We start from the raw sequence: 27,870 nt of genomic DNA, 5'->3' as shown, positions 1-27,870 counted from the left end.
AGGAAGCAACAATTTCATTCATCGAAGAAGAATGGCAGATGAGACAGACACAACAGCAGAGGAAACCGGTCAATGCTAACCAGTTCCTTAGACAAACAATCTTCTAGGCATCTAGTACAGGTTTCTAGGGCAGCTCTTTAGCTTTGAATTAACTCCTTGCTTTCTTGAGAGGAAAAGAAACCTGGCGGATGAAAATATCAGTTTGGGAATGAATTATTTATTATTTATTATTTATTATTTATTATTTATTATTTATTATTTATTATTTATTATTTATTATTTATTATTTATTATTTATTATTTATTATTTATTATTTATTATTTATTATTTATTATTTATTATTTATTATTTATTATTTATTATTTATTATTTATTATTTATTATTTATTATTTATTATTTATTATTTATTATTATTTAATTTATTTATCTATTTGATTTGATTTGATTTGATTTGATTTGTATGCCATCCCTCTCCGTAGACTCGGGGCGGCATACACATCTAATAAATAAATAATAAATAAATAAATAGAAGACTGACGGCAGAAAAAGACCTCATGATCCATCTCGTCTGCCCTTATACTATTTTCTGTATTTTATCTTAGGATGGATATATGTTTATCATGTTTAAATTCAGTTACTGTGGATTTACCAACCACGTCTGCTGGAAGTTTGTTCCAAGGATCTACTACTCTTTCAGTAAAATAATATTTTCTCATGTTGCTTTTGATCTTTCTCCCAACTAACTTCAGATTGTGTCCCCTTGTTCTTATATTCACTTTCCTATTAAAAACACTTCCCTCCTGAACCTTATTTAACCCTTTGACATATTTAAATGTTTAGATCATGTCCCCCCTTTTTCTTCTGTCCTCCAGACTATACAGATTGAGTTCATGAAGTCTTTCCTGATACATTTTATGCTTAAGACCTTCCACCATTCTTGTAGCCCGTCTTTGGACCCGTTCAATTTTGTCAATAACTCTAAAGATTCCATCAATCAGTATAGTCTGGAGTACAGAAGGGAAAGGGGGGACATGATTGAAACATTTAAATATGTTAAAGGGTTAAATAATGTTAAGGAGGGAAGTGTTTTTCATAGGAAAGTGAACACAAGAACAAGGGAGCACAATCTGAGGTTAGTTGTGGGAAAGATCAGAAGCCACGTGAGAAAATATTATTTTACTGAAATAGTAGTAGATGCTTGGAACAAACTTCCAGGAGACATTGGTTGGTAAATCCACAGTAACTGAATATGTCTGGGATAAGATAAAATACAGGAAATAGTATAAGGGCAGACTAGATGGACCATGAGGTCTTTTTCTGCCGTCAATCTTCTATGTTTCTATATTTCTGTCTCTAACTTTTCTTTCTTAGGTGCCTCCCCATATCCTGGCTTACAAATAGATGAAGTCTTCTTCAGAAAGTTAAAAGAAGGCATGTGCATGAAAGCTCCGGATTTTGCAACCCCAGAAATGTATGTGTTTGTGTGTTTGTGTGTGTGCGCGCACACACACTTTTATTTCAAATATGTATTCTGATTTTAAGGTGCACATAAAAATACCAAACATCCTAGAGTTTTAGAAGGGCAGAGCTGCAGTATGTCCAAGAATAATGCTTATAAATTACAGTGGTACCTCTACTTATGAACTTGATTTGTTCCGTGACCAGGTTCTTAAATAGAAATGTTGGTAAGAAAAAGCAATTTTCCCCATAGAAATCAATATAAAAGCAAATAATGTGTGCGATTGGGGAAACCACAGGGAGGGTGGAGGCCCTGTTTCCTCCCAGAAATTTCTAGAATGGCCCCACAGAGGCTTCTCTCCGCCTTTTCTGGCCCTGTTTCCTCCAAGGAGATTCCTAGAGAGGCCCCACAGAGGCTTCTCCCCACCTTTTCCAGCCCTGCTCCCTCCAAGGAGATTCCTAGAGAGGCCCCACAGAGGCTTCTCGCTGCCTTTTCCAGTTACAGTTTCGGAGGCCTGGGTTTGTAAGTGGAAAATGGTTCTTGAGAAGAGGCAAAAAAATCTTGAACATCCGGTTCTTATCTAGAAAAGTTCGTAAGTAGAGGCATTTGTAGGTAGAGGTACCACTGTATTCTGTGCCTAACTTCTACATTCAAAGAAATCCATAGGACAATCCCTCAGTTAGTTTGTACAGTAATAATTGTATTAAGGAGAAAAAAAAGAGGAAACATTATTTTTAAATCAAATCAATGAAAAGAATACATACAGTTTCTATTCACGGTGAGCGGAGAAGGAAACAAAGTGAATATGCTCCATATTGCCAATTATTGTTTTTGTTTTTGTTTTATTAATCAAATTTCTCACTTATGTTTACAAAGAACGTCAATGGTTTGCAAAGAACATCATAAAATATTAAAATGTGATTGAAAAGGATAATTAAAAACAGAGTTTAAAAAAACCAACGTTAAAATAAGTTCAAAGTAAGAAGTTGAAGTTAAAAAAAATGACGTGGCTAAAAGTCCCCAAGGAGTTGGGTGGCATAGAAATTTACTTACTTACTTAATTAATTGAATGGGGTTTAATAAGGCGGATGGGCCATCCACAAGCCAATCAGCCATCCCCAGGATTGCATAATATAAAGATGAGCCTGGGTGGCGCAGCAGGTAGAGTGCTGTACTGCAGGCCACTGAAGCTGACCTGTAGATCTGAAGGTCAGCGATTCAAATCTCATCACCGGCTCAAGGTTGACTCAGCCTTCCATCCTTCCGAGGTGGGTAAAATGAGGACCCAGATTGTGGGGGCAATAGCCTTGCTCTGTTAAAAAAAGTGCTATTGCTAACATGTTGTAAGCCGCCCTGAGTTTAAGGAGAAGGGCGGCATAAAAATCAAACAAACAATCAAACAAACAAACAAACAAACAAACAAACAAACAAACAAACAAACAAATAACACAGAGACTTCCATGTTAATTGGCAGAGCCCAGGTGTGGTTTCCTACTTACCTTGCTGCGGGTTTACTTCCTCCCACGCCGCGTGGGTGCGCATAAGCTTTGCCCACACAAGGACAGTGCCAAAAAATTCCTGGGGGGGCGGGGAGCTGAAAACAAGTTGATGACCGCATGCACAGTGCTGGAAACTCAGCTTCTGTGCATGCTCAGAATAATTTTTTTTTTAAAAAAAATCAATTTTTTTAAATTAAAAAAAACCCTGAACCGGCACTGAACCAGATAGGTGATGTCATTGTGACATCACCAGTGGATCGCTACCCGTTCAAGTGAATTATTTATTTATTTTATTTTATTTATTGGATTTGTATGCCGCCCCTCTCCGCAGACTCGGTCTGAACCCACACCTGGCAGAGCCAAGTCTAAAACAATCTTCTGAAATGTCCGGTACCAAGTGTAGAGGCAATGGCAGAGAAGGTTTAATTGAAATATTTCCTTTCTGTTTTAAAAGTAAAATGGAAGAAGGGATCTTTTCCCTCTTCTGCAAATAAGAGAGAAGAAAACAGGAAAGTTGTGAAAGGAACAGGGATTGGAAGGGCACAATATTGCATGGAAGAGGTCAGAGAGATCTGGGACTATCTGGATTTTGATGGGAGCAGCTGGAGTTTGTAACTTTCCTTTCTTTGCATTTTAAAATTTCAATTCTGAGCTTGCAGAGTACTGCTGGTATCTCAAATATAAAGCACATGGTCTTCTTTTGAGGATTGATTGCACCTCCTTGTTCCTGACTTGTTTTACAAATTTTTTCTATCTCCTTGGAACCAGTCATAACTGTAAAGCTCTCATAACTAGGTATAATTTAAAGAGGAAAAAAAATTCAGTTATTTTGGCTGTAGTGTTTAAATTATTAAAAGGGACTAATTATTTTAAACTGTTCAGTTATCAACAATCATGATAACAAATAAACAACACATCTAATTGAACGTACTTCTAAAGCAATCATTATTTACCATATAAGTTCCCTAAACAACTATAGGAACCCCATTAGCTTTGGCCATATTCTTCTAAAATTACTTTTATAGTCCTCCTGGAGTCTGCTGTTAAAGGAGAGATGGGATTCTCAATAGATATCCAACAATGCACATGTACTGCAGAATAATACACTCTGCCAACAACTTGTTCCTTTATGTTCCAACTTCCAAGGGTGCTCAGCCAATGCAAATACATGATAAAATTTATGGGTAGCTGTCCAATGGCAAAACTATGGAGTTTATTTCTCTGTTTGGCCCTATTATTATTTTAGTGAATGCTAAATTGAAGGAACAGATCGGAAATTATCAGAGACTGCGATATAGTATCTGAAGTAGCTGCTGATGTTTGGCTTGAAACCAGTACAGAGACTTGATAAATTTGGAACACATGAAAGACCGATATGAACAAAAGTTTAGCCAGTACTTGGAAGGCTTTTGCTAAGTTAGAAAAAGCTTTTAGATAATTATAGATAATTATAGTATTAAAATACGATGCAGTAGGCTACATTCAAATTCCCATTAAAGTGCTCCCTTGCCTGAAATTTATACTGGCAACAAAACATCCCATCAACTCCAATGTTTCTAGCTGTATCCTGCCCTTATTTTGTTCCCATCCTCTATTTTAAACAGCCTCATGGAATCATTAGAACAAAAATCAATGTTTTTCTCCTGCAACCATCACAGAGCCAAAGTATATAAGCATTTTTCACTTCATCTCTCTTTTGGAAACTTCATATATAATTTTATTTTTTAAAAATTAACAAATGGCTCTTCAAAGAAATCCAATTAAAGTTCTTACTCAAGGTATAAATAACCAGGCTCAAATGATCATTCTTTTGCATAGTATGCAGTGATGGGCTCCTAGGGGTACAGTCATGTACGCAGAACCGGTAGAATATTTTTGATTTTTTTTTTCTTTTTTTCCCTTCTGGTTTCTGGGTATGTTTTTCCTAACACAGTACATGAGGTTGAATGTGTATAATTTTAAAAGAGCTGTGTGTGTTTGTGTGTACATACATATACAATTTATATAGAATGGAATAGAATAGAATAGAATAGAATTTTATTGGCCAAGTGTGAAGGAATTTGTCTTGGTGCATATGCTCTCAGCGTACATAAAATAAAATATACATTTGTCAAGAATCATGTGGTACGACACTTAATGATTGTCATAGGGGTCAAATAAGCAATGAAGAAGCAATATTAATAAAAATCTTATGATATAAGCAACAAGTTACAGTCATACAGTCCTAAGTGGGAGGAAATGGGTGATAGGAATGATGAGAAAAACTAGTAGAATAGAAGTGCAGGTTTAGTAGAAAGTCTGACAGTGTTGAGGGAAATATTTGTTTAGTAGAGTGATAGCGTTCGGAAAAAACCTGTTCTTGTATCTAGTTGTCTTGGCGTGCAGTGCTCTGTAGCGACGATAATATATATTTTAATATATATTTTTCTGTGCCTGTGTGTAATATGTATGTACACATATGACATATATGCATAGAATTAAAGAGTATATTTTGGATGTTCAGTAATGGTAAATAGATAAGGAAATTGTATCTCTTTAAGGTGAGGAGAGGCCAGGCACCCTAACCCAAGTGATGTCAAGTTGGCCACCTTTAAGCCACTCACAAGACCTTTAAACCACCCCCGGTCACATGATTGTCAAGCCACTCCCACCTGGTCACATGGCTGCCAAGCCACACCCACAAAATAAGCCATGCCCACAGCATGGTAGTAAATTTTTATGCATACTTCACTGCAAGGACCTATCTCTCTCGAGAAAATTCTGATACTGAGAAAAGTAGAAGGAAAGATAAGATGATGACCGAAAGCAAGTTGGAAAGACTCAATTCCAGCGACAATTAATTTCATGAAAAGTTTTTTTAAAAAAAGGGAAAAGTGGCCATATAATCTTAACAATTAAAAAATGGAGCTCATATGGAAGGACAAAGGTAAAAAGTGGTCCACAAAATGAAACTAATTATGCAGAGATAAAGCTTATAATTCTTCTGGGTTTGTTTGGTTTTTTGGGCAGATACCGTATTATGCTTAGCTGTTGGCAAGGAGATCCAAATAAAAGACCACGGTTCTCAGAGCTGGTGGAAATATTAGGGGACCTACTTCAGGCTAATGTACAACAGGTATGTAGAAAACTGTGGTGTGTCATGCTCTTCCCCTGGGGCCCGCCAAGTGACATTGCTTATTATTATAAATGTAAGGGAGCTGAACTAGCTTATACTGTAATGTTTCAGTTTAATTGTATGATCAATCGAACTGTTTTAAGATAGGTAGAGAAATTTTTAAAACTTATTACATATTTGTGAGTTTTACACTGCTTTTATAACAATTAGTCTCACCATTTTCTCTTCTGTCTTCATAGGACGGCAAAGATTACATACCTTTGAATACTCTATTACCAGAGGATACTGACTCTGACCTTTGCTCTCCAAATTCCTCTGATCTTCATGAGAGGAAACACAGTTCAGTACCAACCTTGACTAATGCAAGTGCTGAAATTTTGGGGTAAGATGAAATGTTAAATAAAGTTTAGGAAGGAAGTGTTTTTAATGGGAAAGTGGACGCAAGAACAAGGGGGTGCAATCTGACGTTAGTTGGGGGAAAGATCAGAAGCAACGTGAGAAAATATTATTTTACTGAAAGAGTAGTAGATGCTTGGAACAAACTTCCAGCAGACGTGGTTGGTCCCTGTTGTACATACTCTTGATCAGTTGGAGGATGATGAAGATATTGAGGACTCAGATTCAGATAGTGTTTATGAAGTAGTGGGGGGCCCGGAGTTACAGGTAGTAGAACAGGTGGGAGGCCAGCTACAGGATGGGGCTGAGTTCAGGATCTAGTGAGGGAGAATTAGAGGCACGCTGGGTTAATCCTAAATTCAGAAGAATTCAGAAACATAGATAGCAATGATCTGGAAGAAGATATTAAGGAGATGAATGGGTTAAATAATTGAGGTAATTGGCACGTCGTGGGACTAGTAAATAAGAAGGGTGGAGTTTCAATGTTGCCAAACAAAAAGATGTTGATTTTTTATGCCGCTCTCCAAGTAAGCCAAGTATTCTGTGTGATTAGCTGTCTGTCTGCTGTTTTTTAGTGAGCATGCTTTTACGAAATAAATCTTGTCTAGCAGAGCAGGAGAAGGAATGTAAGGAATGCAATTAAGACAGATAAAAGAGCCAGGAGAGATACGCCAGTATGAAATGTGTGTATAACCGGAAGAGAAGAGAATAAAATGGAGTTTCTTTGTTTATAAAATAATGTGTTTGATAAACGTTATTTGCACTTGCTGAATTTCCACCAGAAACCAGAACAGTCCCAAATAAACTTCTGTTCCCCATACTACTGAACAGATTACAGAACTATGATTGTAATTGATATCTCCCTTAAAGCTCCACAGGGTCTCCAAACTTGGTAACTTTAAGACTCGTGGACTTCAACTCCCAGTATTCCTCAACCAGACATAGATAGCTGAGGAATTCTGGGAGTTGAAGTCCACAGGTTTTTAAATTGCCACGTTTGGTGAACCCCTACTCCACAAGGAGGCTAAAATGTTTACTGAGATTGAGAGAACCTCAATAAATGCTACCTAACAAACAGTCCATATTGTATTTAATAATTTGTAAAATTCATTGCAATTCCAAAAGTTGGCGTGGCCATTGAAAAAAACCCACAACCCTGTAAAACTGTAATTCAACATTGATTAGATGTGGTGGTTGAACCTCTGCAGGTAGCAGGCAGAATCCAACAGTTGAGAAATTCTACCAATGGTAAAACAGCTCATCCTCTAACACAGTGTTTCCCAACCTTGGCCACTTGAAAATATCTGGACTTCAACTCCCAGAATTCCCCAGCCAGCATTCGCTGGCTGGGGAATTCTGGGAATTGAAGTCCAAATATCTTCAAATGGCCCAGGTTGGGAAACACTGCTCTAGTGTTTCAACTCAAACTTAGGAGTTCATGCTTTAAGGTGGTTTTTATTTTTACATTAATCAAATTATTCAGCCACTCTCATCTCACCAAAAAAGACTCTGGATGGCGTCCAAAAATATGATACAACAAAAAGCAGGTATTACAGGTGAGCATGAAATAAATGCCATATACAAATAGTAACCATACAAGATTCGTAAAAATGTAATATTCTTAGTATCAGACATAATTTGTGAATATTCTTTTTATAATTAGTAAAAACTGTCAGGCATTACTTATGCTGTCATCAATGATAAAATATTCACATGTAGCTACTGTATAGTAATGTTTTGAAATTGATATTATCTAAAAAAAACTTTTTTCCCTGTTTACTTTCTAAGGAAATATGTTCATGCTTTCAAGATGAAACCATTCCAGAGAGTCTTTGAAGAAAGTTCACCTAAGCACAAATTTCAGCCTGATGTAAGTAAGTCCTAAAATATGCTTTAGATTCAGTTCTAAATTGATGAACTGAAGACAACTAAATGTTGAGATACTTAATTTCCTCAAGGTCAGTTGCTGTGTGGAAGAATAATTTCATACCGGTTGTTTTTGGGTTATAGAGTTAGCAATAGCACTTAGGCTTATATACACTTCACAGTTGTTTACGACCCTCTCTAAGCTGTTTACATAGTTGGCATATTGTTCCCAACAATCTGGGTCCTCATTTTACCCACCTTGGAAGGATTAAAGGCTGAGACAACCTCGAGCCAGTGAGAATTGAACTCTGGCAATCAGCAGAAATATCCTGCAATACTGCATTCTAACTGTTGTGGTTGGCTCTGGCCCAGATCCTGCCCCAAGGAATGTGGAGGTGGATGCAGGGGAAACATCAACATGTCATAGGCCTGTTTTATTGCCGACAGAGGCAGGTAGTGCAGTTTCCTCGGACGAAGAAGGTGGAGGTGACTTGGTTCTAGATATTGACAAAGTTGAACGGGTCCAAAGATGGGCTACAAAATGGTGGAAGGTCTTAAGCATAAAACTTATCAGGAAAGACTTAATGAATTCAATGTGTATAGTCTGGAGGACAGAAGGGAAAGGGGGGACATGATCGAAACAATTAAATATGTTAAAGGGTTAAATAAGGTTCAGGAGGGAAGTGTTTTTAATAGGAAAGTGAACACAAGAACAAGGGGGCACAATCTGAGGTTAGTTGGGGGAAAGATCAGAAGCAACATGAGAAAATATTATTTTACTGAAAGAGTAGTAGATCCTTGGAACAAACTTCCAGCAGACGTGGTTGGTAAATCCACAGTAACTGAATTTAAACATGCCTGGGATAAACATATATCCATCCTAAGATAAAATACAGGAAATAGATGGACCATTAGGTCTTTTTCTGCGTCAATCTTCTATGTTTCTATGTTTATTTAATGCTCCTCTTATTCTAGGACAATGATGGTGAACCTACGGCATGGGTACCACAGGTAGCACATGGAGTCATATATTCTGGCATGTGAGCCGTTACTCTAGTTCAGCTCCGATTCAGTTCAATTCAATTCAATTTATTAGATTTGTATGCCGCCCCTCTCCGTAGACTTGATGTGCACATGTGTGCTGGCCAACTGAATTTTTGTTCACCTGGAGGCTCTGGGAGGGCATGTTTGGCTTCTGGAGAGTCTCTGGAGGGAATGGGCAGGGCATTTTTGCCTCTAGAGTCTGGGGAGGGTGGAAAATGGGCCTACTGGGCCCACCAGAGTTTGGGAAATGGGCTGTTTCAGGCCTCCAGGGGACCTTGGGAGAGGGAGGCCATTTTCGTTGACCCAGGTATTGAATTATGAGTGTGGGCACTCACACATGTGCAATATCACATAGACATACATGGTTTCATCACCTGGGGGAAAAAGGTTCACCATCACTGTCCTAGGAGCTAAATGTGGATGGACGTACAGAGAGACAGAGAGACAGAGAGAGGGTCATCATAACTTGAGTTGGATTGGGAGTAGGAAATGAGTTCGAGGCTACTCTGTTCCCGAAAGAAATGCCGGCCAACAGAAGGCCAAGCACCACAAGAAATAACTGAAACCACCTGGATCTCCAAAACCTATTACTGTTAACTCTCAAACCTTTAATCCAGCTGTATTCCTTTTTAAGTAACATAGAAACATAGAAACATAGAAGACTGATGGCAGAAAAAGACCTCATGATCTATCTAGTCTGCCCTTATACTATTTTCTGTATTTTATCTTAGGATGGATATATGTTTATCCCAGGCATGTTTAAATTCAGTTACTGTGGATTTATCTACCACGTCTTCTGGAAGTTTGTTCCAAGGATCTACTACTCTTTCAGTAAAATAATATTTTCTCATGTTGCCTTTGATCATTCCCCCAACTAACTTCAGATTGTGTCCCCTTGTTCTTGTGTTCACTTTCCTATTAAAAACACTTCCCTCCTGAACCTTATTTAAGTCTTTGACATATTTAAACGTTTCAATCATGTCCCCCCTTTTCCTTCTGTCCTGCAGACTATACAGATTGAGTTCATGAAGTCTTTCCTGATACGTTTTATGCTTAAGACCTTCCACCATTCTTGTAGCCCGTCTTTGGACCCATTCAATTTTGTCAATATCTTTTTGTAGGTGAAGTAAGAAATGGCTTAAGCAGTGGTGAGGATTTGGCGAAACCATGGCTTGCTGTAACTCTTTGGAAAATCTGTCCCTCAAAAGGGCTTCCAGGCTGGGTTCCAACACACCAGAAAGAAAAAGAGAGACTTAATCTATCTTTCTCCCTCCTTTCCCTTTCTCCACCATTCATGGGGCTGGACCAAAGCCATTGTTATCACCATTCCCATTACAAATTCCGCTTAAAAAAATATATATTTTAAAAGTTTCTGGAAAAGACATTGATTATGGTGCAGATGATTTCTCCCTTCCCACTTTCCTCTGGTTCAAGATTTTAACAGAAGCCTGGAAAGAATTAATGAGATTCTTAAAGCGCTTATTGAGATCTAAACTCAAGGAACTCAGTGAATATGTTTGTTTGTTTGTTTGTTTGTTCATTCATTCATTCATTTGTTTGATTTTTATGCTGCCTCTCTCCATGGACTCGGGGCGGCTAACAAGAGTGGTAAAAACAGCATGTGACAATCCAATACTAAAACAGCTAAAAACCCTTGTTATAAAACCAATCATACATACAAACATACCATGCATAAATTGTAGAAGCCTAGGGGGAGAGAATATCTCAGTTCCCTCATGCCTGAGGACAGAGGTGGGTTTTAAGGAACTTACGAAAGGCAAGGAGGGTGGGGGCTATTCTAATCTCTGGGGGGAGTTGGTTCCAGAGGGTCGGGGCCGCCACAGAGAAGGCTCTTCCCCTGGGTCCCGCCAAATGACATTGTTTAGTTGACGGGACCCGGAGAAGGTCAACTCTGTGGGACCTAACTGGTTGCTGGGATTTGTGCGGCAGAAGACGGTCCCCGAGATAATCTGGTCCGGTGCCATGAAGGGCTTTATAGGTCATAACCAACACTTTGAATTGTGACCGGAAACTGATCGGCAACCAATGCAGACTGCGGAGTGTTGGTGTGACATGGGCATATTTAGGGAAGCCCATGATTGCTCTCGCTACATTCTGCACGATCTGAAGTTTCCGAACACTTTTCAAAGGTAGCCCCATGTAGAGAGCATTACAGTAGTCGAGCCTCAAGGTGATGAGGGCATGAGTGACTGCGAGCAGTGACTCCTGATCCAGATAGGGCTGCAACTGGTGCACCAGGCGGACCTGGGCAAACGCCCCCCTCGCCACAGCTGAAAGATGTTGTTGATCCATATATCATGCATAAAAATTGAAGGTCCATCGTATTATAGATATTAATAAGAAGAATGAGCACAAGTTCAACTAAGCAAAATGCATCCATTGACTATGTATCATTTCCCTCATAAATCACAACCCCCCCCCCCTACAAAGTTATTTGTTTCTGGACATGAAATGAATAAATTTATTTATTTATTTATTTATTATTTGGATTTGTATGCTGCCCCTCTCCGAAGACTCGGGGCGGCTCACAACAGTGAAAACAAATCATAATAATCCAATTAATTAAAATATTTAAAGATTTAAAAAACCCCATATGCTAACAGACACACACACAAGCATACCATGTATATATTAAACGTGCCCAGGGGGAGATGTTTAATTTCCCCATGCCTGACGGCAAAGGTGGGTTTTGAGGAGTTTACGGAAGGCAGGAAGAGTAGGGGCAGTAAATACATTTTTCCTCATCACGATGCTACTGTGAATCTTGCAAATAAAGCTATCTTTTCTACATTTCACAAGACAAAGTATAATATTTTGAAATGTTATGCATCAAGATAGTTTTTGGCAATGTTATAAAAGAAAACCCAAACCTTCATAATCAGAATTCTATTCTCTTTCAGAATTATCAAGCTGAGGGGAGAATGTTGCTGCCTTTGAAACAGCTAAAACGTTTTACATGGACTGGGATCAGACCAAAGCAAACTTTTGGGAGGTATTTCTTTCTTTCATTTATTAAACATATTTTCAGCTTACTGGTTGGTAAACAGGTTCTATGAAAATATATCACAATATGATAGAATAAATAAAACAATCGTAATAAAACAAAAATCAAAACTGCATAGTTAACTATAAAAACATAATACTGTATTCAGTCCTGAGAAGAGGATAATATGAGAAAGAAACTCAAAATGATTGAGTTTTCCTATTGCCTATAGTACTTACTTACTTACTTACTTACTTACTTACTTACTTACTTACTTACTTACTTACTTATTAAATTTGTATGCCGCCCCTCTCCGTAGACTCGGGGCAGCTCACAGCAGTGATAGAAACAATGTACAATACAAATCTAAAAACCCATAATTTAAAAAACATGCACACAACACACCATACATAAATTATATAGGCCTAGGGAAGATATTTCAATTCCCACATGCCTGATGGCAGAGGTGGGTTTTGAGAAGTTTACGAAAGGCAAGGAGGGTGGAGGCAATTCTGATCTCTGGGGGGAGTTGGTTCCAGAGGGCCGGGGCTGCCACAGAGAAGGCTCTTCCCCTGGGTCCTGCCAAATGACATTGTTTAGTCGATGGGACCCGGAGAAGGCCAATTCTGTGGGACCTAACTGGTCGCTCGGATTCGTGCGGCAGAAGGCGGTCCCAGAGATATTTTGGGACTGCCTATGTTTCATTTAAGATGTGGCAGAGGAAAGTTGATGGGTTTTCAAGATCTTGCTATTCTAAAACAGCATTCTAGTGTCTGTTTTTTGATAAAATAAGGGCTGACACTTCCCAAATTAACTTTCACCATACTACTGAATAGATTGCAGGAAGAATTATGATTGTAACTGATATCTCCCTTAAAGCTCCACAGGGTCTCCAAACTTGGAGACTTTAAGACTTATGGACTTCAACTTCCAGAATTCCTCAAACAGCCATGGCTGGTTGAGGAATTCTGGGAGTTGAAGTCCACAAGTCTTAAAGTTGCCAAGTTTAGAGACCCCGACTCCACCAGAAGGCTAAAACTTTTACTGAGATTAAGAGAATCCTGCAAGTCTGATTTTGCTGTACCCCTTCCTCTTCATAACTTTGAGAGGAATCTGCCTGAACCACTTCTGAAAGTTATCTAGAACTTCTGCACTTAAACACTTCGGTTCTTTTTACCTAGGCTACATCTCATTTTTTCCATCTTCCATAAAGATCTTCTTCTTTACTCTAACTCAGGGATGGGCAAGAGGCGGGATGGCTCAAGCAGGCAGGGTGGCAGGCGCATCTCCTGGCCGAACAGCTCGAAGAGGTGGCCAATGTAGTGGTCTGCCCGCCAAGGAGCTGCAGGAGTCCGGGGAGGAGACCAGCGAGGCGCTGCTGGAGTCCAGGCCGCTCTTAGCCAGGCACAGGCAGCAGGAGGGCCGCGGGAAAGCAGGGCCGAGGTCCAGAGCGGAACAGCTGCTGCGGGTGCTGTAGGCCATGGCTGGGGTGCTTCTGTTCCGGGCATCCAGCACTATGCTTCGGGTACAAATCTGCATATGTGCAGGAAGCTAAAGGGGATGCACGCACAGATACGCACCACCCACCACCAAACCGTTGCAGTAGGGCCGCGAGTGGCTGCCGTTTTACTGCTCTATGTTGACTAGTTAATTTTATTGATACTTTAATCAAAACACTACCTCTTCAGCATTTTTATTTGACATTAATTACATGATGATGTTTCTAAAGACTAAATAGCAAAATTCAGTAATAGTAAACTTGTTGTAAGTACAGTGATACCTTGTCTTACAAACGCCTCATCATACAAACTTTTCGAGATACAAACCTGGGGTTTAAGATTTTTTTGCCTCTTCTTACATACTATTTTCACCTTACAAACCACCGCCACCACTGGGATGCCCCACCTCCGGACTTCTGTTGCCAGCGAAGCACCTGTTTTTGCGCTGCTGGGATTCCCCTGAGGCTCCCCTCCATGGGAAACCCCATCTCTGGACTTCCGTGTTTTTGTGATGCTGCAGGGGAATCACAGGAGGGGGATCCCAGCAGGGCAAAAACGGGTGCTTCGCTGGCAACGGAAGTCCGGAGGTGGGGTTTCCCAGAGAGGGGAGCCTCAGTGAAATCGCAGCATCGCAAAAACACAGAGGTCCGGAGGTGGGGGTTTCGAGGACTTCAGTGTTTTTGCAATGCTGCGATTTCACTGATGCTCCCTTTGCTGGGAAACCCCACCTCCGGACTTCCGTTGCCAGCGAAGTGCTCATTTTTGCGATGCTGGGATTCCCCTGCTGGGATTCCCTTGCAGCAATGCAAAAACACAGAAGTCCGGAGGTGGGGTTTCCCATGGAGGGGAGCCTCAGGGGAATCCCAGCAGCACAAAAACGGGCACTTCGGCTGGCAAAAGGGGTGAATTTTGGGCTTGCACGCATTCATCGCTTTTCCATTGATTCCTATGGGAAACATTGTTTCGTCTTACAAACTTTTCACCTTAAGAACCTTGTCCCGGAACCAATTAAGTTTGTAAGACAAGGTATCACTGTATATTCTTTGATGTCCAGCTAAAGAGACTCTTTTTTTTCCACTTACAGTTTCTACCCTGGAAACAGAAGCAAGGGAGCTGTCTTTTTGGACACGGCTGAGCCAAATCATTACAGTTTAAGTTTTGATCATATCACCGAAACGATGCAGTCACGTACCTGTAGCAAAACAATGCGGGAAGAGAAACTAGTGCAGGATCTATCCCCTTCCAGCCTCAATTCAATGGTGCGCCATTCTACTTGCTAACGTTACCATGCCTGTCTTTTGAACTGCAGGTCTCTGCCACTTCAGTGCACCAAATATTATTTTGCTGTTCATTAATTCATCATCACCTTGCTCAGTTTCCCAAAAAATATTTCTATAATGCAACTCCACACATCAGCATGCATGAGACCCTGTCCAATAGCTGAAAGCAACATAAATAGGAGGAAGGGGAGTTATATATGCATGTTGCCTTATTTATTTACAGTATTAAAGGTGGGAGAGAAATATAGTACAGAAGAAGAGCTATTTGCTGGAGGGAATGAAAATCTTGTCCGTTGATCTCCCCAGTTCCGAACATCAGATTAATGCTCTGGATTTCTTTGTTTTTTTCATACTGCACTGTGCAACGTTTGCTATTTCCAAAACAGCTGCCAATCTAATCTTTTGTAAGGCTGACTTCACACCTTTACTAGCCATTATGACACTTTTAAAAATGATTTAAACCAAATGTGGTACCCTTCTGGATGAACAGGCATAGTTCAATAATAAACAGAAAACAGAAACATTGATTTAGGGACAGTTTCTATCTTTGCACAAGAAGAAACTAATCTGAAAAAGTGGTTACTGAAATGGTGGTCATTGAAACAGATGTCTATGTGCCGCCTCTATGTTGGTTGAGGCAGGTAGGATTCCCTTGAGTTCTATTTGTTGGGGGTCAAGGGAAAGGGAGGGTTTTGCCTTCTCTTTCTGCTCAAGATCCCCATGGACAATTGGTGGGCCAGTGAGACACAGAATGCTGGACTTGACGGGCTTTGGCCTGATTCAGCATGGCTCTTCTTATGTTCTTAAAGTGGCCCAACCAAATATTCAGCTGGCTCCATCATTAGATTAGATTATTATTAGAGTTGTAAGGGACCTTGTAGGTCATCTAGTTCAACCCCTTCCCCCTACTCAAGCAGGAGTCCCTACACCAGTGGTGGCAAACCTATGGCATGGCTATATCTGTTGGCATGTGAGCCATTGCCTAATCTCAGCTCCAGTATGCATGAGTGTGCTGGCCAGCTGATTTTTGGCTCACACAGAGGCTCTGGGAGGGTGTTTTTGGCTTCTAGAGAGCCTTCGGGGGGATGGGGGAGAGCATTTTTACCCTTCCCCGGCTCCAGGGAAGCCTTTGGAGCCTGAGGACGGTGAAACACGAGCCTACTGGGCCACCAGAATTTGGAAAACAGGCCATTTCTCTCCTCCAGAGGGCCTCCAGGAGGCAAGGGAAGCTGTTTTTGCCATCGCAAGGTATTGAATTATGGGTGTGGGCACTCGCGCATGCACAATTGCACATGCCAATGCTTTTTCGGCATCTGAAGTAAAAATGTTTCGCCATCACTGCCCTACATCATTTTGGACAAATGGCAGTCCAATCTCCCTTTGAAAGTCTCAAGCGTTGGAGCGCTCACAACCTCCGTAGAGGGAAGCCATTGTCTCACATTAGCAATTGTTGAGGGCCAACAATAGAGAATCCCAAGTGTCTTTTTGGGTGTCTCAAGTTGAGGACAGAGTATACCCTCATACCCGTAGAAGTAATTCATTCAGTAATTATCATACCTATAGAAATACAGGTAGTCCTTGAGTTACAACAGTTCATTCAGTGGCCATTCAAAGTTACGCTACTGAAAAAAGTGACTTAAGACCGTTTTTTTCACACTTTAAGACCACCGCAACATCTTCATGACCATGTGGTTGAAATTCAGGCACTTGGCAAGTGATTCATCTTTATGACGGTCGCAGTGGCCTAAAGGTTGTGTGATAATCACTTTTTGCGAACTTCAAGCAAAACCAATTGGGGAAGCCAAATTCATTTAACAAACGTGTTACTAACTTAACAATTGCAGTGATTGACTTAACAGCTGTGGCAAGAAAAATGTAGTAAAACAGGGCAAATTGTGGTCATAAGTCGAGGACCAACTTATTATTATTATTTATTGGATTTGTACACCGCCCCTCTCCGCAGACTCGGGACGGCTAACAACAATGATAAAAAACAACATGTAACAATCCAATTTAATAAAACAACTAAAAACCCTTATTATAAAAACCAAACATACACACAAACATACCATACATAACTTGTAATGGCCTAGGGGAAGGAATATCCTAACTCCCCCATGCCTGGCGACAAAGGTGGGTCTTGAGTAATTTGCGAAAGACAAGGAGGGTGGGGGCTGTTCTAATCTCTGGGGGGGGGAGTTGATTCCAGAGGGCCGGGGCCACCACAGAGAAGGCTCTTCCCCTGGGGCCCGCCAAACGACATTGTTTGGTCGACGGGACCCGGAGGCCAACTCTGTGGGACCTTATCGGCCGCTGGGATTCGTGCGGTAGTAATTTGATTCATTACATGCTTTATACAAGTCTAAGATAAGGTGTTTCTAAAGAAATGTACTACAGTATACATTGGGCTAAATAAATATACATAGAATTGCTTTTTTTAAAAAAAGTTATTTTGAAAGTAATACGCTGATAGAGTAACAAAAATTTCTATATGTATTTCTTATATTATATTCAGATTTTGTATTATAAAATAGCCAATGGCAACATAGGAAGAAGAATTAGTTGAAGTTAGCCTATTGAGGATAAACCTAGTATTGTATTGTAGCTAATCCATATGGGAATGAGAAGGTTAAGAAATCTCTTTATAAAATACTGCTGAACTCAAAACTGCTGGTGCTATTTTAGCTGTAATACTTATTTAATGCTAAAACCGTCTTGCAAGCTTCATTCACGCTGAAGGTTGGGAAGCATTGCTTTGGTTCATTAATGAACCACTGGATGTTAATCTGTCAAAGCCATTCATGTTAGTCATGCTTACATTCCACTGACAGCAACGGAGCTGAGATTGTGCCTAAATTTGCTTCACTGGGGTCAGCCAACAGTTTTTGGCTTAGGTCCTATCCCAATTATTTTGAATGAAGTTTCATTGAACTCCAATGGAGTTCACGTCTGAGGAAACCTGCATAGTATTACATTGTTAAGTGTGTTTGGATTTTGGAACATTTTATAAAATCAATACGCCTATGCTCCTGATATTAAAAGTACACTTCATGAGAAAATAAAAATTTGAGGTTGGGATTTACCGTAATCTTCAATTTAGACTATTGGTTATAAATGGAAGTTTGTTTGTTTTTTAAAGTTCTAATGTTTGTAACAAGACTTTAAAAACTGGATGTAAATAGCATGTACCTGTACCTTAAGATTTTAAAGCTATTTTAATGTACTTTTTAAATTTTCAAAATAAAAATAAAAATAAATAAAATATACATTTTTATATAAAAAATAAAATTCATTCCAAGGTTTAAAGTAATGTTTGCAGGCGGTGGGGAGAAAAGGGGATGGAGAGAATTCAGTCATCTTTTGTTACATAGCTAGAAAAATATGTCAAGAAGTGTTAATCCTAAATCTAACTTCTTCTGTAATCTGATTAATAAAATAGCAATTAAAAATATTTGTAACTCCTTGGTGGATTGCTGCCTTGTCGTGGCCAAGGGGCTTGCGTAGCTCAATGAAGCTATGAGTTATGCTGTATTGAAACCAAGGGCATTAGAGAGTCCTTATCTTAATTCGCATGACATTTGGTGCATCAAAACTGGTGCTTGATATCTGAACATTTAGAAATCTGTTAACTGATAATGCAATGCGATGCTGTAATCTAAGGGATTACTACTGTAATCTCTGACTAATCCTACTTTGACCCTTATCTCCTTCTGTACTGATTGTAGTAACATGCAAGTCCTTAACTTCAAAGGTTATAACTAGGCCCTAGTAATCTGTGGTTGGTAATGTTTTCTTTCATTGGAAATTTCTTTCAACAGTCAATGATTCAGTCCATGAACTAGCACAGATGGGTTTCTAAAATGAACTGTCTATAATCTCTCCCCCTTCCCAGTTATATCTAACAAATACCTTGGTTAGATCTAACTAACAGCTCCATCCACAGATTCAGCAATACCATAAGGTAAAAAATAATCAGAAACTTCAATTCGTGCAACAAACAACAAAGATTCTAAGCTACAGTGTTCTGTCGAGCTCTCTGGTAGAATCCTCCCGAAAATTCACAGATACAATTTCAGACACACACACACACACGTTTGAAAATTCAAAACAATGTTCTTTATACCGAAAATGCAAATAAACGAAGCACTCTTTTTGTATAGCAAAGAGCACTCGTCTCCAAACAAACTGGTAATTTGTACAAGTCCCTTATCAGTTCTGTGATACTTAGCTTGCAGCTGTGAGGCAATTCAGTCCTCCTTCTTTCACAAAGTGAAACACACTTTGCTCTGGTTTAGTTTCAAAGCGGGGGAAAATCAGCACACAAAGGTCAAAGTCAGTAAAGCAGTCACGAAACACAACGATCAGATAATCCTCCACAATGGCCAAACCCACAGGCTGCTATTTATAGCAGCCTCACTAATTACCACAGCCCCACCCAACCACAGGTGGCCTCATTTTCTTTTATAATAATCTCTCAGTTGTTGCTGCCTATGCATCGCTCTCCGCATGCCTGGCTGTATCATTAACTCTTGTTCCGAATCCAAGGAGGAGCTAGATAATTGATCTCTTTCTGAGCTGTCTGCCACACCCTCCTCCTCCCTGTCACTCATGTCTTCTTGGTCAGAGGAGCCTTCATCAGCAGATTCCACCGGGAGCAAAACAGGCCTGCAGCATGTGGATGTCTCCCCCACATCCACAGTCTTTGGGGCAGGAGCTGGGCCAGAGCTAACCACAACATACAGCAAGTGTATTTTCTTATAAGATCAGGCAGACAGATTCAGATCTTTGGGGGAAAGACACATTCAACTCACTACTCAATTATCAATTGCATTACAGTATTCCTAATAGAATTTTCAGCACAACTAAGATTTTATTGTGCATCATTTATAGAAGCTGTCATTTATGCCCAGGTACGATAGAGGTGATCTCAGGGTTCAGTGAATTCAGCAAACGTTCAAAAACGTGATAGCACTGAACAAGGGGAACTCGTGGCTACTCATGGTTATTGCAGTGTTACTGGGGTCATGATATTATGATTTGGGTGCTTAGAATCCGGCTTACAATCATGATAATGTAGTGACCCGTTGTTATTATTATTATTGTTATTGTTATTAAGATTTGTATGCCGCCCCTCTCCGAAGACTCGGGGCATCTCACAGCATATAATATAAAACAGTAAATACAAAGACAAATCTAATTAATTAAAAACTGCATAAGCTAAAAACCCGCTATATTAAAAATCAATCAAACAAATTCAAATCACAGCCATATATCCCATGTATTGGCCAGGGGGCCAAGATCTAATCACCCCAAGCTTGGCGACATAAGTGAGTCTTAAGACTGTTGCGAAAGGTGAGGAGGGTGGAGGCAGTGCGAATCTCCGGGGGGAGCTGGTTCCAGAGGGCCGGCCCCCCCACAGAGAAGGCTCTTCCCCTTGGTCCTGCCAAACGACATTGTCTGGTTGATGGGACCTGGGGAAGGCCAACTCTGTGGGACCTAACTGGTCGCTGGGATTCATACGGCAGAAGTAATCTGGCCCGATGCCTAATTTCAAATTTTAATACATGCTTTTATCTTTTGCCATACTTAAGATTTAAATAGGGAAATTATACATGTATTTTCTGGGTCATTGTGATAGATCAGTGTATATATTTTTTAAAATAGTTTATTAATTTTCCCTGCCTTTTTATATTTGATAAAGGGCACCAGGCAAACTTCCTGCAGCTTTTATTTTAAATCAGTTAAATAAATTTTCTAAAGCAAGGTCTAAATTAAAGAATCAAAAACCCAGATAAATTCATACAATATTGGCATTTTTGTATAATTACTGTAACATGAAGTTTACAAGTTTTTATACTTTACATAAAAATTACAGGGACTGTGCAGGTACAGAGGCCTTTACCATTTTTATTTTTGCAAATAACACTCCAAGTAGTAGAAAATTTCATAAAACTCAATTATTCAATGTTTTGAACGACCGTCAACATTTTTGTTAAAGCTGACAAGGGAATTTGAATAATAGGAAATGAAAATAATTTTCAGAGAGCTTTGGTTACTCTGAAATTTGCACTCTGTTGATGTAAGTAGTATGTTCTATTACTCGAACATGAGCAAACATTTCATGTTTTTATTTCCCAATGAACTTCTGTACTTCAAATAGGCAACGTGTCTTTTCAAAGAGTGTGATGAAAGAAAATGACCATTAATATAAGAAGTAGAATACAATACCCATATCTTTGCTTGCTCAAAGAAGCCATATTATTTCTGGAATTCTTTATTAAAAATACTGCTGTACATGTGAAAAGAATGAAAAACAGGATTATAAGGTAACACATAGTGGGATCATGACATCAGAATGTAACATACTGGTGCTTTTTAGGGGAAGATACTCACATCTAGAATTTTACTGAGACAAGGGCAAAATGAAAAACAAAATGAAATTACATCATATACCCCCCCAAATATTTACAGTGTAGCAGAAAACAAAAGTCCAAACAAGCAAGCTAAAACAGAACAATTTAAATTTAAACTAGTATTACATGATTTCAAAGGTTGTCCATTCTGTGCTTTATATACTATAAAATCAGGAAGGTCAGAATTGCTTCCCTGGGTGGAAAAAGTAGGCATTGCTTTTCAAAAATCCTTATTCAGCTTTAGAGATGACACACAAATGACGCTTCCTCTGAATGGAACGTGCTGGACAGCCTTCTCTCACTGGAATTTGCACTGGAGTGGTAGAATTCTCCCCCCAAAAAACACCAAGTAGAAAATTCAAAAACATGGACCACATAAAAACAAAACAAAAAAAATAAAAATAAAAATTCCATGTTGTTCTTATGCATCACCCAACAGCAATTATTTTTTTAGGTAACAGTTACATATGGAAATTTATTGGCTCTCTGTACTTTTCGTTTTGTAAAATTTACTTTAAAACAAGTCCTGAGATTACTGGGGCCAAGGAATGGATACCGTGTGCTGACAAGGATTTGCAAAACGCAACTTGTCTTTATGAGGTGGGCCTTGCTTTACTTACACAGCCAGGAGGAGCCCGAAGCCCTGCTTTACCCCTGCCTTTCCTGAATTATTGGTCCACAAAATAATCTGTCAAAAACTTTCCAATTGCTGCAACTGAAGAGATGATCCCCTTTCATTTAAAAAAAAAAAAAGACCAAAACAAAACATTGGGAAAAAAAGAAGCCTCAGCCCGCTTATAAATAAAGCATTCAATATTTCTCCTAGAATACAATTACTACTTCTTTTTGTACAAAAGAATTACAATATGATTTCCAAAAACATATAAAAAGACAGCTGCTCTTCATCAAATACATGAGCTAATGATAAAAGACTGGTTTCCCATATTCGTGTCTTAAAGTCCCTGTTCCTTATGATATTAAAAAATAATGTTATGGCAACTGTTATCTTCTAAATAACAAACATCATGGTTTAATTTTCGGCCAGATTAAAATAATTGGCTTTTGTTTATTTCAGCTCATTGATTGATACTATTGATTTCAGGCTCCGTTTTGTTTAAGTAAAGGTGTTAACTGTGGGCCGTTCTTTTCCAAAAGTCTTCATTATGAAGAGCACTGTTTTCTTGTGGATAAATCTAAAGCAAAGTGTGTCGTCATTAAAGCTTATAAAACTGGAGAGAACTATTAAAAATTTATCTGAAATTACAAATATCAAGAATAAAATGGATGCCAGTAGCATCGGTTGGAAGTGCTATGAATCAGTTCTGACACCTTCTTCATGGCAAGCACTCGGTGCTATTAAATATTCAGTGCACCGATATACAGTCTTTCACTACCGCTTTGAGAAAGGGAAAAAAAAATAGTCCTATATATATTTGGCAGTCATCCGTATCAAAGTGTAGATGTTCTACTATAAATTCCCTTGAATACCCAAGCTTGTAGACAACAGTGGGTCCAGAATTGGAAAATGAATTAAAGGGGAAAATCCAGACTTGAAGACCGAATACTCATGCGTTGAGTATTATATCAAAGGTAATATTTACTTTGGGCTAAGCAGTGACTGCAAAGGCACAGCAGACCGTCATTCCTCCAGAATCAGACTATAACACTTCAAAAGCTTTCGATGCCAGACAACTGCTGTTATGTACTTAATCTTCTGAACAGTGTCTCTGTATCTGTATCCAGTGTAAAGTACCATAATAAAGCTGTGGTTCAAAGAACAGAACTTTTATACAAAAGAAGGGTACTATAGGTAACTTAAAGGAATACATTCCTGAAATCTCAGGACTGCAACAATTATTTGTTTTTAAAAAAGTCTATTAAAAATTGCATAAATGTAAATGTATCTGATTAGCAGGAAAATATAGAAACAGGTATTTTATTTAAAAGGCGCTGGTTGTGTTTAGAACAAATCGGGTTTGCCCCAGAGAGTACAGTACACAACTCAAAATGGTGCCATTTCGCTTTGACAAAGCTTCAGCCAAATAAAAGGGATTTTGTATATGATGTTTCTGAGATATTTTACTTGATTTTTTTTTTGTCTTTAAACACTCATCTTCTTGTTCGATTAATTAATCAAACAGTGGATGGCATATTATACAGTTTTACAGAGGTTACAAGCTACACTGTAATTTACAGAACACAATTTCTATGAAATTATTTACCTGGTCCTTTATAGTATTTGGAGTGCAAATAATATCAAAACCAATAGATTGCAGTATATTCAGTGGCAAAAAAGAAAGGAAAAAAAAATCCCAGAAATGTCTTTGCAAAGAGATTCCCTTAGTAAGATCCAATGTGGCAAAACATCAGGGATCAGAAAGTCTTTAAAAATTAAAATTAGTGCATATGCAAGTGGAAAAATAAAATAAAAGCAGGAGCATCATGCTCTCGATGTGCTCCTTTAAAATAAACTCTTCACAGATAAAGCCTCCAATGGCAGCCAGAGAGCTCCAGGGTAAGCAAAAACATTCTTCCCTTCAAGTAACAGTGTACCTGACCGAGGTGCACCATCTCATGGTGTTTTGTTTCCCAAAATATGAAATGAGATGATGACAATCTGTTGTAGTGCAATTTGCGCTTGGTTCTGGTTCCTCAGCAATGTCCTGCATGCTTTTCTGCAAACACTACAACTGGCCATTTGTGGCTGCAATCAGTTCCTGAAAAGTATTTTCAAAGCAGCGTTTTAAGTCGCTGTATGCCACCACGAGGACACTCTTCTCGTCTCTGGAAATGAGGCTTATTTTTTCTGGCACACCAGCATCTAACTGAAATCAAATGTGGAGAGAATGTCAGGACTATTTCTTAATAGAGCTTAATAATCAGAAACAGTTTTGGCAGGCAAAAGAACATCCCCCCCTTTCATTTATTATCCCGGCATTCCAGTTAACAACAACAACAATAAAAAAGACAGCATTCAGTCTTTTGGGGATAGGAGTCTATTAGGATGGTAGTCTTGCCTTAGGAATCTTTGCCCACTTTTGACTAGCAAAAGAACTCCATATCTGTCAGATTATGTATGTATGTATGTTTGTATGTATGTATGTATGTATGTATGTATGTATGTATGTATGTATGTATTCATTTATTCATTCATTCCAATACACAATGAGGGTTTTAGTGTGTGTGTGTGTGTATATATATGTGTGTATAGACATGCAAAATATTACACAGGGCAAAACCCGAACTCAGAACAATCTACATACATATACCCGTGAAAATTTACGAAAACAAATATATATATATATATATATATATATATATATATATATATATATATATATATATATATATATATATGTAGATTGTTCTGAGTTCGGGTTTTGCCCTGTGTAATGTTTTGCATGTCTATGCGACGTTTCGGTGAAATCACATTCACCATCATCAGGCTGGAGTTCCAATCTTTGTGTTTTTGCAAATGAATATTAGCAACTGACATTTCTTCTTAGCATGTAGTGTGGGGGTGGAGATTTGCTTTGAATGTAGCAAATAGATTGGGTGACTATGACTATATATATATATATATATATATTTGTTTTCGTAAATTTTCATGGGTATATGTATATAGATTGTTCTGAGTTCGGGTTTTACCCTGTGTAATATTTTGCATGTCTATGCGACGTTTCGGTGAAATCACATTCACCATCATCAGGCTGAAGTTCCAAGCTTCGTGTTGTTGTGGAACTTCAGCCTGATGATGGTGAATGTGATTTCACCGAAACGTCGCATAGACATGCAGAATATTACACAGGGCAAAACCCGAACTCAGAACAATCTACATATATATATATGTATATATATACACACACATACACATAGTAAAATGAAGAAGGTTATAGAGGAGATACTCATAGTAAAATATATCTATGAAAGAATAGAAAAGAAGATATAGTAATAGAACATATCAATGAAAGAATAGAAGAAGAGATATAGGAATAGAAGAAAGGTATAGGAGATATAGGAGAGCAATAGGACAGGGGATGGAAGGCACTCTAGTGCATTTGTACTCGTCTTCTGGGAATCTAACTCTGCCAAGACTCAGAGATCCAAAACATTCTTGTCCTCTCTTCGTGACATTCATTCATTCATTCATTCATTCATTCATTCATTCATTCATTCATTCATTCATTTATTGGATCTGTATGCCGCCCCTCTCTGGAGACTCGGGGCGGCTAACAGCAACAATAAAGCAGTGTACAATAGTAGTCTGATGTTAGAAATAATTAAAAGCCCATTAATATATAAAAAAACCAAACATACATACATACATACCATGCATGGAATTGTAAAGGCCTAGGGGGAAGAGGGTCTCAATTCTCCCATGCCTGATGGCAGAGTTGGGTTTTAAGCAGCTTACGAAAGGCAAGGAGGGTGGGGGCAATTCTAATCTTTGGGGGCAGTTGATTCCAGAGGGCCGGGGCCGCCACAGAGAAGGCTCTTCCCCTGGGTCCCACCAAGCGACATTCTTTAGTTGATGGGACCCGGAGAAGACCCATTCTGTGGGACCTAACTGGTCGCTGGGATTTGTGCAGCAGAAGGCGGTCCCGGAGATAATCTGGTCCGGTGCCATGAAGGGCTTTATAGGTCATAACCAACACTTTGAATTGTGATTGGAAACTGATCGGCAACCAATGTGGACTGTGGAGTGTTGGTGTACCATGGGCGTATTTGGGAAAGCCCATGATTGCTCTCGCAGCTGCATTCTGCACGATCTGAAGTTTCCAAACTTTGATTGTTAGGGCATCTCCTATGTAGAGTCCTCTTCAGGTCACCCACTGATTTTCAATTGGACCCAGGTCCAGGCTCTGACTGGGCCATTCAAAAACCTTGATATTCTTCTGGTGAAGCGTTGTTTTTTTGTTTTTTTTTAAATTAGCGATGCTTTAACAAAGTATGAATTTAATGAAGTGCATACACATGCAATCTTGTTTGTATGTTTTTTATTATTTTCCCCAAAAATATTTCAGGTTTTTTTTCCAATTGAATTTTACAGTTTACATATTATATTAAAAGTGAATTTTTTTTTGAAGTGATTTATCTTGGCCTGAAGTTTTTTATATCTCAAAAACCTAGCATTTTAACAGGGGTCTCTGGACGTTTAATATCTACTGCGTATTTCTAAATTGTTGACTGAAGAATTGAAATATTCAAATTTGAAGAACCCATGATTCAGATGTGAAAAAGCATAACATATAAAAAGTTAAAGTTAATTTTTTTTTTAATTTAAAAATTAAAATGCATGATATGACTGTATGTATGTTTTTTATATTGGGGTTCCTTGTTTTTAGATTTTTTAAATGTACAATTGCTATTTTAGATATTAAATTATTAGATTTGTCAATACATATTGTTTTTATCACTGTTGTGAGCCGCCCTGAGTCTGCGGAGAGGGGCGGCATACAAATCTAATAAATAATAATAATAATAATAATAATAATAATAATAATAATAATAATAATAATAATAATAATAATATAATCATAAATTTTTATTCAATGTTTACTTGGACCCCTCAAAATGTTTTAAAATGATTGGATGTTGAATCTTTGCTTGTTGTTATTGTATGAAATGTGAAAACTCTTTAACTCACACATTCATATCTTGTTCAGCTATAGCTTCAATTTTATTTCAAATTATCATTTTGTCATTACATATTATAAATATTCAATTTATATGAAATGATATTGAATATGATATTCAATTATGTTTCCAACATGATGAAAGTTTTAACAACCCGGCAAAGATAAACGGAAAAAATGTTTATTCATCTGATTTTAAAGGATGGGGTTTAGGATACAGTCTATTATCTATTATTTAAAATTCTTTGTGCTTTATAAATCAGAAGATGGAGCAATATATTTCCATATGTACAGTAAGTCTAGATTTAGCGGTAGGTTTAAATGGAATTAGTTTTATACTGATATGTGTCTTTTTTATTCTTTTCACCATTAGCCTTTTTCCTCTTTTTGTCATACTTATTTTAATCAGCATAATATACAGGTGATCTTTATTCCTCACAGTATAACTATCGTTTATCTTTTGTTTTCACTGTCAGTGTTGTACCACATTATTAAAAAAATGAATACACTGTTGTCTGAAATCACAGTTTTATCTGTGCTTGTTTTAATTATCAGTTTAAATTAATTCCAAATATGTAAAATGAAATAAACCATAGTTCTTTTTCAAAATGGCTGCTTGCAGCCATGTTACACAGATAACAGAGTGTGTGAAATATT

General features: G+C 38.4%; 2 protein-coding genes across 5 annotated transcripts in view; one reads left to right on the top strand and one right to left on the bottom strand.

Moving 5' to 3' along the window:
* Window positions 1–18,426, top strand: part of LOC139166404 (vascular endothelial growth factor receptor 1-like) — a 31,339-nt gene extending 12,913 nt beyond the window's left edge. Inside the window, exons 6-11 of the mRNA XM_070749872.1 lie at window positions 1,374–1,473; window positions 5,970–6,075; window positions 6,315–6,457; window positions 8,260–8,341; window positions 12,303–12,394; window positions 14,969–18,426. Of these exons, the coding sequence (XP_070605973.1) occupies window positions 1,374–1,473; window positions 5,970–6,075; window positions 6,315–6,457; window positions 8,260–8,341; window positions 12,303–12,394; window positions 14,969–15,164 (719 nt within the window). The 3' untranslated portion in view covers window positions 15,165–18,426. The remainder of the gene's footprint in view (window positions 1–1,373; window positions 1,474–5,969; window positions 6,076–6,314; window positions 6,458–8,259; window positions 8,342–12,302; window positions 12,395–14,968) is intronic.
* Window positions 18,427–21,399: 2,973 nt separating this feature from the next.
* The window catches only part of PAN3 (poly(A) specific ribonuclease subunit PAN3), a 92,612-nt gene continuing 86,141 nt past the window's right edge, over window positions 21,400–27,870 (bottom strand). For all 4 annotated transcript variants that reach the window (XR_011558948.1, XR_011558949.1, XM_070749869.1 and 1 more), the window contains one exon: window positions 21,400–24,402. Coding sequence is in view for 2 of the 4 variants with exons in the window: in XM_070749869.1 (XP_070605970.1) it covers window positions 24,262–24,402 (141 nt within the window). In the remaining 2 variants the exon portion in view is untranslated. The remainder of the gene's footprint in view (window positions 24,403–27,870) is intronic.

This window comes from Erythrolamprus reginae, chromosome 4 (genome assembly GCF_031021105.1).
Source record: "Erythrolamprus reginae isolate rEryReg1 chromosome 4, rEryReg1.hap1, whole genome shotgun sequence".
Taxonomy (NCBI): Eukaryota; Metazoa; Chordata; class Lepidosauria; order Squamata; family Dipsadidae; genus Erythrolamprus; species Erythrolamprus reginae.
The sequence above is the reverse complement of the archived record's forward strand: the minus strand, read 5'-3'. Positions and strand labels throughout refer to the sequence as shown.